Source organism: Octodon degus, unplaced genomic scaffold, assembly GCF_000260255.1.
Source record: "Octodon degus isolate 3935 unplaced genomic scaffold, OctDeg1.0 scaffold00060, whole genome shotgun sequence".
Taxonomy (NCBI): Eukaryota; Metazoa; Chordata; class Mammalia; order Rodentia; family Octodontidae; genus Octodon; species Octodon degus.
The window spans coordinates 3,999,141-4,011,039 of record NW_004524636.1 but is presented as its reverse complement, the minus strand read 5'-3'; the positions used below and the strand labels follow the sequence as shown (position 1 = coordinate 4,011,039).

The following is an 11,899-nucleotide window of genomic DNA, read 5'->3' as shown; positions in this document are numbered from 1 at the left end:
CACTTAAAGAACTGAGCTAGGGCCAGCACCCCCAGACTGGTCTTGAACTTGAAATGATCTTCTGCCTCAGCCTCCTGAGTGCTGGGATTACAGGCATGTGTCAGTTTTTTTTTTTTTTTTTAATGAATTTTAGTTATATTCAGAATGTGTTGATACATAGCAAAAACTTCTTCGTACTTATATCCAAAAAGTTGTGGGCTTTTGCTATACAAAATTTGGTAATTATAGGTAGTAGCTATATGTTGGCTTTTAAAGTCTATTGGTAAGACACAGGGCCAGGGAGATAGCTCAGTAGAATAAGTGCCTGCCTGGCAAGTGCAGGGTCCTGAGTTCAGTCCCTGGTACTGCAAAACAAAACAAAAAAACCAAACAACAACAACAAAAAACCATTTAGGGCCGGGAAGATAGCTCAGTAGAATAAGCGCTTGCCTAGCAAGCATAAGGTCTTGAGTTCAATCCCCAGTACTACAAAAAAAAAAAAAAAAAAGTTCAGATGAAACTATACTCATTATTTTAGTAAGGAGTACTGGATTTTTAACTACATCAGTCTGTCTTGAGGAGTTTTTAATTATATTGCTGCTGTTTTATTTATTGCAGTACGAGGGATTCAATCCAGGTTCTTCTCACTGAGCCATACTCAGACTGTATTTTATTTTTATTTTGAGAGAGTGTCTACTAAGTTGGGTTGGGTGGACTCAAACGTTCACTCCTGCTTCAGCCTCCCAGAATCATGGGATTGCAGAGTTTACCACCATGCCCAGGTTTGATCATATTTTTTGATCTTTAGCTTTTTAATAGCCATTGTTTGAATTGTTGGAAAATACTGGTTAATATTTTTCTAGACTACCACTCAGAATTTAGCTTTTGCCTAAATTGGAGCTCTCTTGGTGGTAGAACCTGGGGCTTAATGGAGGTGCTAGTGCGGTCCCTGTGTTCCACACTGTCTCCATTGAGGCTTGTGCATCTCATCAAAGGAACATTCTGTGTTGCATTGAGCCAGCACAGCTGCTTTTTATTGTTTTATAAAACTAAAACTAAAACTAAAACTAAAACTAAAACTAAAACTCCTACTTAGGAAAATACTTAACTGTTTTTTTTCCATAATTTTATTGAGAAACAAATAGCAACGAGACAGTTTCAAATCAAATTGGTATGACAGTTTCAATAATTAACACATTGCATACTCTCTTCCTAGTGGTTATTTGCTGTACAAGATGCGGACATGATATCCTATTTACAAACTCTATTAGAACAAATCCCTCTATTCATTAAGAGAATGTAACTATGTATCTATCCTAATTGTTTTGAATACACAGATACAAAATGGACATTCATCTGTATCCCCTTTTTTGTTTAGTTCTGTCATTTGAATATTATAGGTGTGTTAACTCAGCAAAATATTCTAAGAGTCCAGTAGCCCATAATAGTATTAGGTCTTCCACTTGACTGGCAGTGTCAAAAATTGTTGACAAGAGTCCCATACAGCTCAACATAACAGCATGGCTTTACTTCTTATACTTCATTTTTATACTTTTCTGCTGGATGGTTAAGACCAAGATAAAGCAAGACCTATGCAACAAGAGTTGTAGCTTTTGGATCTGATAAGGTCAGTGAAATCCCCTCAGGATTTATCCTGAGATCCTATACCTCAGATTGTAGATCCTTTGTCAGTGTCACCCTGTGGATAAGTCATGGCCATTGCTTTGCCAGTGTGCTCTCTGTGAAAGCCTGAGAGAATGTTTTCTCTCCATGTGACTCTCCTCAGGCACACTCTACATCATCAATCACTTTCCTCTTTGGCCCCATAATCTCCTTGATCAGAAAATTTGGGACACTACTGAGTTACATGACATTACAGTACAAGTTCTCATATGTCCTGAGTCTTAATTGACCTTGGAAGGCTAGGGCCAAAATGTTGGCTTTCCTTGTGGCCCTCCTTTTTCTCTAATTTTGGTCTGCAAACTTAGGTTGTTAACCATCCAGAAGAGAAGCTTATTGTTATTACCATACAACCTAGGCTGTTAAGCTTAACCTCACTATCTGTCTGAATATCAAACATCTTAGGCATAACATGGAACAGATATTTTTCATCAAGTATTGATATGTTGAACTTTAAGTCCCTACAGAATATGATGAAAAAACATTAAAAAATTAAAATTTTGAAAATAGGCATAAAGAATTATATATGCTTTTCTGTTTCTTTAGGAGAAGTTTTTGCAATATGTGGAAGCTGTAATGCATTGGGAAACTGGAATCCTCAAAATGCTGTGGCTCTTCTGGACAGTGAGACAGGTGACAGGTAAGCAAGGGAGTGTCAGGGACAGAGTAATTCTGACAGTCATGTTAGAAACTTAGGAACTGTAAAGTACATTAGTGTGTGTAACTGGGAGTATCAGGGAGTGAGCTGTGCACCCTGCCACTCAGCCACATCCCAGCCATTATACCTTCTTATTTTTTACAAAAGTTACTGAGTGTTGAAATAGGTTCCTTTGTTACTTAGTCTTCACCTTCCAAACAGTTAAAACAAAATGATTGGCTAGTTCCTTTGGTACTTACCATCGTATTTTAAATAGTAAGCTCATGTTGCCTACATATTTAAAGCATTATCTTTAAAATAATTAAGGAAGATTAAGCCACACTGTCTCCATTGAGGCTCATGCATCTCACTGAAGGAACAGTCTGTGGTGTGTTGAGCTAACACAGCTGCTTTTTTTTTTTTTTTTTTTTTTTTTGGCGGAACCAGGGATCGAACTCAGGCCCTTGCACTTGCCAGGGAAGTGCTTATTCCACTGAGCCATCTCCCTGGCCCCAACACAGCTGCTTTTTATAGTTTCATACAACTACAACTAAAATTCTTAGGAAAATATTTAATTTTTTTTTTTTTTTAGTAAAGTTTTTCTCCTAAAGCATCATCTTTTGACTTCTTAGTACCCACCCTTGGTTTTTTAATTTTTATATGGTAATGGTTCTGGGGATCAGACTCAGGACTTCACCCATACTAATCATGTACCATACCAGCTAGGATGGGATCTGTCGATGTCAGCAGAGTTGGTACTTAGCCCACCTGTGGATATTTGCAAGTGTTATGTACAGTGTGCACTGTCTTAGATGGGTGCTAAGATTCTGGAGGCTTAAATTTAATTTTCCTGTAGTGCAGGGATATTAAAAAATATGAACTAATGCTAGTCTGAAAGACTTTTTTTTTATGAAAGACTTTTTATCAGTCCTTGACATAGCAAACACAGAAACAGAACAGCAGACAGTGATGATTGTAGCAGTTCGGCTTTGCTGTGACAGCTGTACATGTCGTTGTGGACTCAGTGTATTTCTGAGGTATGCAGATGAGAATTAGTTGCTGGACATGTTGGGTCAAATAAATGAAGAAACTGGCCAGCCACATATGTGGGTTGAGGAGTACTGGGGGCAATGCTGAGGAGGGTAACAAAGAATAGCGAGGCACAGCCTCAAGTGAGCAAGGAAAGGAAAACGGAGTGGCACAGAGCAGCCACTTGACAGCCATCGTCAGTGTGACATGTATCTGTAGCCGTGTTTATCCGAGATCTACTTGTGATGGTACTACTTTTCACTAGGCTTTTACTAGGTTCACAGAGGGGTAAGGTGTTTATCCCATTCAAGGGATTACTTTTTCCTTGAATTTTAGAATAGCCATGACTTTTGTGAAGTGAAACCTCATATCTTTCTGAACTTGTCCCTCTGCTTAAGTTGATTTGAGCTTTTTAGCCTCCCTGGTCAAAGTGGTGTGGAAAGAATAGGACATCGCTAAAGTGTTAGGGGACCAGCCACTTACACTTATTTTTTTATGGTACCAGGGGTTGAACCCAGTACCTTTGCATTTCTTAGCACCCCTCACCTGTTTTTTTTTTTTTTTTTTTTTTTATACCAGGGATCAACAGGAGGATCATGAGCTTGCCAGGCAAATACTTATTCCACTGAGCTATCTCCCAGGCCCTTTTGTTTTATATGTGAAATAAGGGTCTCTTAAGTTGCCTAGTGGGCCCAAATTCATGATCCTCTTATCTGAGCCTTCCAGAATGTTCAGATTATAGGTGTGTGCCTGTTACTGCTGCATCTCTCTCTCTTTTTAAATAGTACTGGGGCTAGAACTTGGGGTTTCTACCATAAGAACTATACTCCGAGCTCTCTTTATGTTGAGAGAGGGTCTTACTACATTGCCTGGCTGGCTTTGCATTTTTGATCCTACTGTCTCAGCCTCCAGAGGAGCTGGCATTATAAGCTAGTGCTACCCAAGACTACATTGCTGATGTGCTCTGAAATAGGGTTGATTCAGTGGCAGATAAATAAGGCTTCACATGAGAAAAGAAGTTCAGCTCAAGAGTACAAGAGAAGGCTGGGTGTGGTGGTATACACTGGCAGTCCCAGCCCTTGGTGGGGGAATGGGGGCCTGAGGCAGGAGCATTACTGTAAATTTGAGGTGATGCCTAGGCTAAATAGTGAGTTCAGAGCCATTGTGAACTACATAGCAAGAACCGTATAAAAACAAAACAATAAAATGAGTACAAGAGAATATGTTTGGCTGGGTGTGGTGGCTCATGCTTGTAATCCCAACACTCATGAGGCTGAGGCAGGAGGATTGTTAGGAGTTTGAGACCAACCTGGGCTACAAAGTGAGCTCAAGGGCAATCTGAACTGCATAGCAAGACCTTGTTTTAAGGAAAGACAAGGACTGGCCAGGTAGCTCAGTAGACTAAAACACCTGTCTAGGCAGGTGCAGGGACCAGGGTTCGATCCCTGGTGTGCCATTCCGGCCCTGCCCTGGGACACACTGAGACAGGGACTGAGACTGGGCATGGTCCTAGTGCTTGGAAGGCTGAAAACCCTGTACTTAATACACACACACACACACACACACACACGGGGGGGTGGGTGAGAGAATGAGAGAGAATATGAATATGTGCTTGCTTTTTTAGGTTGCATTCTTGTGTTTCTTTGGGATTTTAGTGCACTGTACCTCTGAAGTTTTTTTAACTGCTTTTGTTCAAAGAACCTCTCTAATCTTTTTTCTTCCCACCTCTCTGCACCATGTGGCAGCTAGAGCTCTGCTGGAATTTTCTTCTATTTACAGATAATTAGAAGGTTGTACTTTTTTCCTAATGAGGCAACAAGGCTGAAGATGTGGGTCACTTGTGGTTTTATTTGTTTTTGTATATTATGACATTTTGGAGGATAGAAGGCCAATTCAGAATCAGGCAGCTGTACTCATGGCTCTTTTCTCCTGTTTTTTTTTTTTTTTTTCTTGAATTTCATCAGATTATGATCAATCTTAAATTCTGATCTGGTGCACTTTTCTTTCTTGTTTTTCAGTTTTTGGGTTTTTTTTGACGGAACTGGGGATTGAACTCAGGCCCTTGCACTTGCCAGGGAAGCACTTATTCCACTGAGCCATCTCCCCAGCCCTGTTTTTCAGTTTTTCAAGGTAGGATCTCACTAGTTCTGGCTGGTCTTAAACTCCTGTGACAATCCTATTTCCTCGGCTTCCCAAATGCTAGAATTAACAGTGTGTGTCTTTCTTAGAGAGGTGAAGTTTAAAAAAGACTCATTGCTTTGTTCATCTCTTTACTTAGTGTTTCTTAACAAGGGGAGCCCATTAAAAACATTTCAAAAACACATGTGCCCAGATTCTGCTCCTGGAGATTGAGAAATAGTAGATGAGAGAGGCGCCTTGGAAGTTCTCAGAATTTACCACTAACTTTTCTTGCACATCTGGGACTACTTTAACCTACTCTCTCCAACTCTTTGTGGATGTGATAGTGCCTTTTCTGCTTTTTGGTAACAGATGAGATGTGTTTGCCCACAGTCCTGTGCTAAACGATTTTTGAGGTCAGTCAGGGAAAAGTAGAACAGCAGGAACTTGTTGGAGATATGCATTCAGAAGTCCCATCTTTACATATATTTCAAAGATGTAAGTTTCCTTGATTTCCCCAGCCAATCCCATACAGCCCTGTGGCTGTGAAGTTGTATCAGACCTGTATGATAGGTACCATCTCAGATCATGGGGTCAGAATCTCCCAGATCACCACTGGGCACGTGTGTTGTTAGAGTCATCCAGGTGACAGCTGGATTGAAGCAGAGTGAAGATGTGCTCTAAAATTTGTCCAGTTGTGAGAGGCAGGGAGCACTGTTGGCAACCTGGTATTCCACAAAAACGTTTGGCACTCCTAGGTAGTCAGTGGACTATGTGTACTAAATTAGGGATTGGACAGTGGTTAGGAGAGTGACTCTCAAACTTAAAGAATGTTGTTCAGTCACATACAGACTCCTGGGCCTCCATCCCCAGAGTTCTGATGTCTGTCCAAAGGAAGCAAGCAGTTTGGAAGTGGGCCACTTCCTTCAGTATTTACTGCTTTGTTCTCATGGCCTGCACAGAGTAGGCCTCAAATGCAGTTCCGTGCAGGAAGAAATGAATGGAGTTGGCCGTATACCTTATGTGAGTGGTTTTGTGAGTTATGGGGTCTTTATACATTTCAGTTCAACATTGATGCTCTTTTTAATCTTTTGCAGCACATTATGGAAAGCAACCATTGTACTTACTAGAGGAGTATCCATTCAGTATCGCTACTTCAAAGGGTACTTCTTAGAACCAAAGGTACGTTTCCTTTATCTAGTTTACAATTTCCTTACCACTTCTTTCAAAAGCAAAGAATACAAGTTTGAAAACATTAAAGTAAAAAGAGCTTGCTTTGGTCAAATAAGGAATAGAACTCTGAATTACATTTTAGAACCAAAAAGCAAGTAAGTAGCCAGTCGGCGTGGGGTATTTAAACATAAAATACTAATAGTAAGTATGCTTGGCAGCAGGAATTGGTTTTGATGACAAATGTTCTCTATAGGTGTGCATTTTCTGTGACCTTTGTAAACTGGTTAGTAACCAGTTGCAAATGTTTTTCTTTTTATGTTTAATCCTACATATAAATACATTTAGAAAAGTACACAGGCAGCTTTAGGTGGTGGTTTTAAAAAGTTTGCGGTAGCCATCTTTTAGTTGCTGCATAGTTTTAACACCTAGCAGAATTGAAGTGATTCCTCTTAGTCTTTTCCACAAGCTGGTATTAATTAGCCAGGATCTTTTCTGAAGGCCTTTGGAATAGCTGTTAATTCTTAATCTATCTTTTCACAATGATTTATTATTTTGGGATTGTTTTCATATCTAGAAAATGAGATTGGTTGTTTTTATGTAGTCTACAAATACTTACTGAAAGGATTCTTTTCCTTCAGATTTTTACCTTTGGTACACTTGAGCTGCATGTGAAAAAGAATTTAGGACAGAGGTGTAGGAAATAAAAGTATGAATTGGACCTTTTAAAACTAGGTATTTCCTCTGGGGGTCCTTGAATACTATTGCTGCATATGAAAAATATAAGCAATCACTATGGCTTCATTCTCTTAGCCACCGTTATCAAGAAGAAAGAAAACTGACAAGCCTACTTCAGCTGTCTTTTGCACCTATTACCTTTTTTTTATTCAAGAATTTGTAAAGGGGTCGGCAATATAGCTCAGAGGTCTAAAGCGCCTGTTTAAGCAAGCTTAGGCAGGTGCAGGGGACCGAGGTTCAATCCCTGGCACCATGTGTGTGCCTGCCCTGCCCTCTAGGTGGGCTGAGCTGACCAAAAAAAAAAAAATTGTTAATATTCAGTACATAAATTATATTATGGTTGATCACTGTGTTGGCTTATTTTGACAGTAGTCTCACTTTAATAACTTAAGCATCTGTTTATTTGGCATAGGTGGTATGCATCATGGCAAAATTCTTCAGGATAAATTGCACAGCTATGTCGAGAGAGAACATAGTTGGAGAATTCTGATAATAGGAAATTTAGCTTTGTAATGCACAATCAACTAAAGTTTACTTGGAAAAGAGAATTTGGACAGGAGAAATCATGAGCTCTTGGGCATAGTTTTCTAAAGTAAGACTATTGTCAATACAGGTCAAATTCAGCCAACCTGTTGTATTTCCTCTTCATTGAAAATGTAACAAAAGCACATTGTCAGTCCAAAAAATGTTTTTTGGAAAAAATTGGCAAGAAGTCTGCTTAACAGTAAAACAAGTTTTCCCCTTGTAATACTTGCAAAAGTTTACAGTATATGTTGGTGAGTGTGTTTCTTTAAGTAGGTGCTTGCTCTGTATCGTGTACACATGTACCGTGTGATGCAGGGGCTGCTATGGTGAGTATGTTTTTCATGGAATAGAGTAAATAGCTACATAAAAATCCCATGTATATGGCTATTTTCCCCCACACCAGCTTAATGTGACACTTTAAAAAGTTGGTGGCACTTTTAAATCAAACTTTTTAATTAGAAATATCACAGAACTTTGTCTCAATTATGCATTGTCAAATGACAAAAGTAATGTGTAAAGACACATGAAATGATGTAAATTAATGCTTTAAATATTTTGTAAAGATGATAGGAAGATAAAGCAATGCTTTAATGGAAGCATTAAAAATCTGTAACTGGAAAAAATTAACTTTACGGGGTCGGAAAACTTTTAGAAGGTTGTCTAGCCAGGCAGTTGAAGTACCCAAACTAAAAATCTTAAGGTTGGACAAATCACCTGACTTTTTGACTGTAGCTTCTCCTCTATAAAATGAAGGGTTTGGACTATACATAAAATTTTACCATTCATTTTCTCTTCCATGCTTTATTTTTTCTGGGGTATTCTTTTCAGTTTAAAAGTTGAGTAGTGAAATCCATTCTCTCAGTTTTTCCCACAGATGTGTACTTCTACACTTTGCGAAACTAGAATAAGGTGTTAAAATTTTATATATGTGCTGCTGAAGCAAGCACAGATGTTAATTTGAATTTTAAGATAATATTGGTGTTAAGGCAAACTCTTTTATTTTAATTAAACACAGAAAACAGTATTCCTGGAATGAGAACATTAGTATGAGTCCACATTTGTTCCATTGATTTCATGTCTTCATCATTTTTTAAATTAACATGCAATATAATTTAAACTTCTTATTAAAGTCCATGTCTACTCTTTTCTTATGGCTGGATTCAGGAATGTTTAGTGAAAGGTTAGCCAATTTTTCTTCATGAATTTGCGTGTCATCCTTGCGCAGGGGCCATGCTAATCTTCTCTGTATCGTTCCAATTTTAGTATATGTGCTGCCGAAGCGAGCACAGGTTAGCCAATTTTTAATTGTATCCTTTCAAATACATCTTTTTAGTGAAACTAGGTCTGTATTTCAGTAGTATGTTTCTAATGTTTATAGGTGCTAACCTTTACTCATCAGAGTCATTGCAAATTCTTGCTTTAATTTCACTTACTCTTTTAACTGTTTAGTAATAAAGAATCAGTTATGTCAAGATAAATGTTTATTTTCAGAATATCCAAGGTTGGCATTTTGAGTAATTTCTTAGTAAAATTCTTGTGGATACGAAGTGCTCTCAGTTATTAACTTGAGTTGAACCTTCTCAGAGATGTCAGTTGACTTAGCTTCCTTTGTTGAACTCATGCTTAGATGACCATTTTTCTACTTGGCTTTATTAAAAACTGATTTTTTAAAATAGTAGTGGGGTTGGATTCTATATGACATTGTAGATAAAATAGTTCAGCCCCCTTTTCATAGGTAGATTGGTTGAAAAATCTACCTATGGGAAAAAAAATCTACCTATGAGAAAAAAATCAGTAAAGAATTACTAAAGCTTATCTCTGAAAGCAGTACTATTGTATAACTGCCTAAATTTTTGCATGCTGGTTTGTTAAAAAGAAACAAACACAAAATCCCACTGTACAGATTGAATAATTTTATCCCACTCTGGGGCTTGATACAGCCAATTTATATCACTGTTCAAGAACACAATATAGGGCTGGTGAGATGGCTCAGTGGTCTAAAGCACCTACTTAGAACAAGCTTAGCAAAACACAGGGACCACGGTTCAATCCCCCAGCACCACATGCCAGCCAGCCCCGCCCCCTGGTGGGCTGAGCTGGCCACACACACACATAACTAAATAAATAAAATTGAAAAAAAAAAAACAAAAACACAATATAGGGGCTGGGGAAGATAGTTCAATAGGATAAGCGCTTCCCTGGCAAGCACAAGGATCTGAGTTCAATCCCCGTTTCCGGAAAAAAAAAAAAAAGAAAGCAATATAATTAAAACCTTTTTGGCAGAAACAAATTCATCTTTTTATGTTTTTGCTAAACATTTCTGCAGTCATCTGATTTAAGTATATCAAATTGTGAAAGAACCCTAATAGTAATGTTGGTGAACATTGTCTTGGAGTGATCTTTTTTTTTCCTTAGAATCTACAGCTTGCACATTTTATTTTATTTTATTTATTTATTTATTTATTTTAATTTGTTTTTTTGTTTTTTGTTTTTCAGAGCTGGGGATTGAACTCAGGCCCTTGAGTTTGCCAAGGATGTGCTTATTCTACTGAGCCATCTCCCCAGCTTCCACATTTTAAAAGTTTAATAACATTGTTGCAGCTTTTGTAGAATAGAATTAACAGATGTGATTCAGTTATTACAGCCAACATGTTAGAAAAAAGTGGCATGTCTTATAGTCAAAAGAGATTTTGAATTTGAATTTTTCAATATTTAGGCTTTTTTGTTGTTGTAAAGGAACTTTTAGTAAGGCTAAAATTTAAGATTGCCTTCTAAAGTTTATTACAATAATCATGATAATGTTGGAAGTTTGGTGTATTTTGAAGGTAGGTTCTTTTTTTCTATTCTTTATGAGACAAGGTCTTACTATGCAGTTTAGACTGGCCGCACTCTGTAGCCTAGGCTGGTCTGAAACTCACAACCATCCACCTGCCTCAGCCTCTCAGAGTGCTGGGATTACAGGCTTGTGCTACTGCACCCAGCAGAATAGTTCAATGTGGCTCTTTTTTCATTTGCTTGCTTGCTTGTTTGTTTGGTACAAGGTCTCGCCACAGTTTAAACTCCTAGTGATCCTCCTGTCTCAGCCTCCCCAGGGCTGATTACAGGCATGTACCACCATTCCCAGTTTTGGTGGCCAGCACAGCATGTGGTACCAGGATCAAACCTGGATCCTTGTGCTTGCCAGGCAGGCACTTAGACTGCTGAGCTATCTCCTCAGCCCCTGTGGCTTTTTACTATTGCTAAGAAGCATTTATTTATTTATGTATGTATGTATGTATGTATGTATGTATGTATGTATATATGTATTCTAGGGAAGGGTCTACAGGATATTCAGGGTCTCACTACTAGATCCGACTCATAGCGATGCTTCTGTTTACAGCCTCCCAAGAGCTGGGATTACAGGCACATGCCACCACCTCTAGTCTCACTTGGGGTCTCAGTGTGCCCTGGGGGCGGGGGTGGGGGTGGGGCCAGCACAGGCATGCCTGGGGATGGGACCCCTCACCGATATTATCCCACTCTGGGGCTTGATACAGCCAAGGCACTTTAATCCACTGAGCTGTTCGGCAGGCCTCATTGCTTTTATTTTTATTGTACATGTTTACCTTTTTGGAGGTTAGAAAGATGTTTAAAAAACATTTTGAATAAAGTCTGGAAATAAATTGTGGAAAAAAAATCTAGCCATTATGAAATATGTAATGGAAATATATTTGTATTTTAAGATGAGCAGTTTGTCATTTAAAATAAATCTACCTAGTATGTCAGTAAGTATACCTTTATATAAGGAAGTATTTAGAAGGTATTCAACTAGAGAAACATACTTTCATTTAGTATGGTAGGATTAGTAATAGGAATAAATATCTCATGCTATTTTATTTTGGTTTTTAAGCTTTAAAAGTTTGCAGATTTTGAAAAGGAATTTTTCCTGATAGTTTGTTTGCATCTGTCTCTGTCTCTGTCTCTGTCTCTGTCTCTGTCTCTGTCTCTCTCTCGCCATCTCTCTCTATCTGTTTCTCTGTCTCT

At 38.4% G+C, this 11,899-nt stretch overlaps 1 protein-coding gene and 1 non-coding gene across 9 annotated transcripts in view; one reads left to right on the top strand and one right to left on the bottom strand.

The window, feature by feature from the left end:
* Window positions 1-11,899, top strand: part of Gpcpd1 (glycerophosphocholine phosphodiesterase 1) — a 73,911-nt gene that overhangs the window by 10,428 nt on the left and 51,584 nt on the right. For 7 of the 8 annotated variants that reach the window (XR_002821686.1, XM_023718551.1, XM_023718549.1 and 4 more), the window contains exons 3-4: window positions 2,206-2,299; window positions 6,541-6,625. Coding sequence is in view for 6 of the 8 variants with exons in the window: in XM_023718551.1 (XP_023574319.1) it covers window positions 2,206-2,299; window positions 6,541-6,625 (179 nt within the window). In the remaining 2 variants the exon portion in view is untranslated. Of the gene's footprint in view, window positions 1-2,205; window positions 2,300-6,540; window positions 6,626-11,899 lie in introns of those variants that run through there. The other variant, XM_023718553.1, reaches the window with a different exon arrangement.
* Window positions 9,057-9,163, bottom strand: LOC111817523. Its single transcript, XR_002821698.1, has one exon. It is a non-coding gene; the product is annotated as a U6 spliceosomal RNA (small nuclear RNA).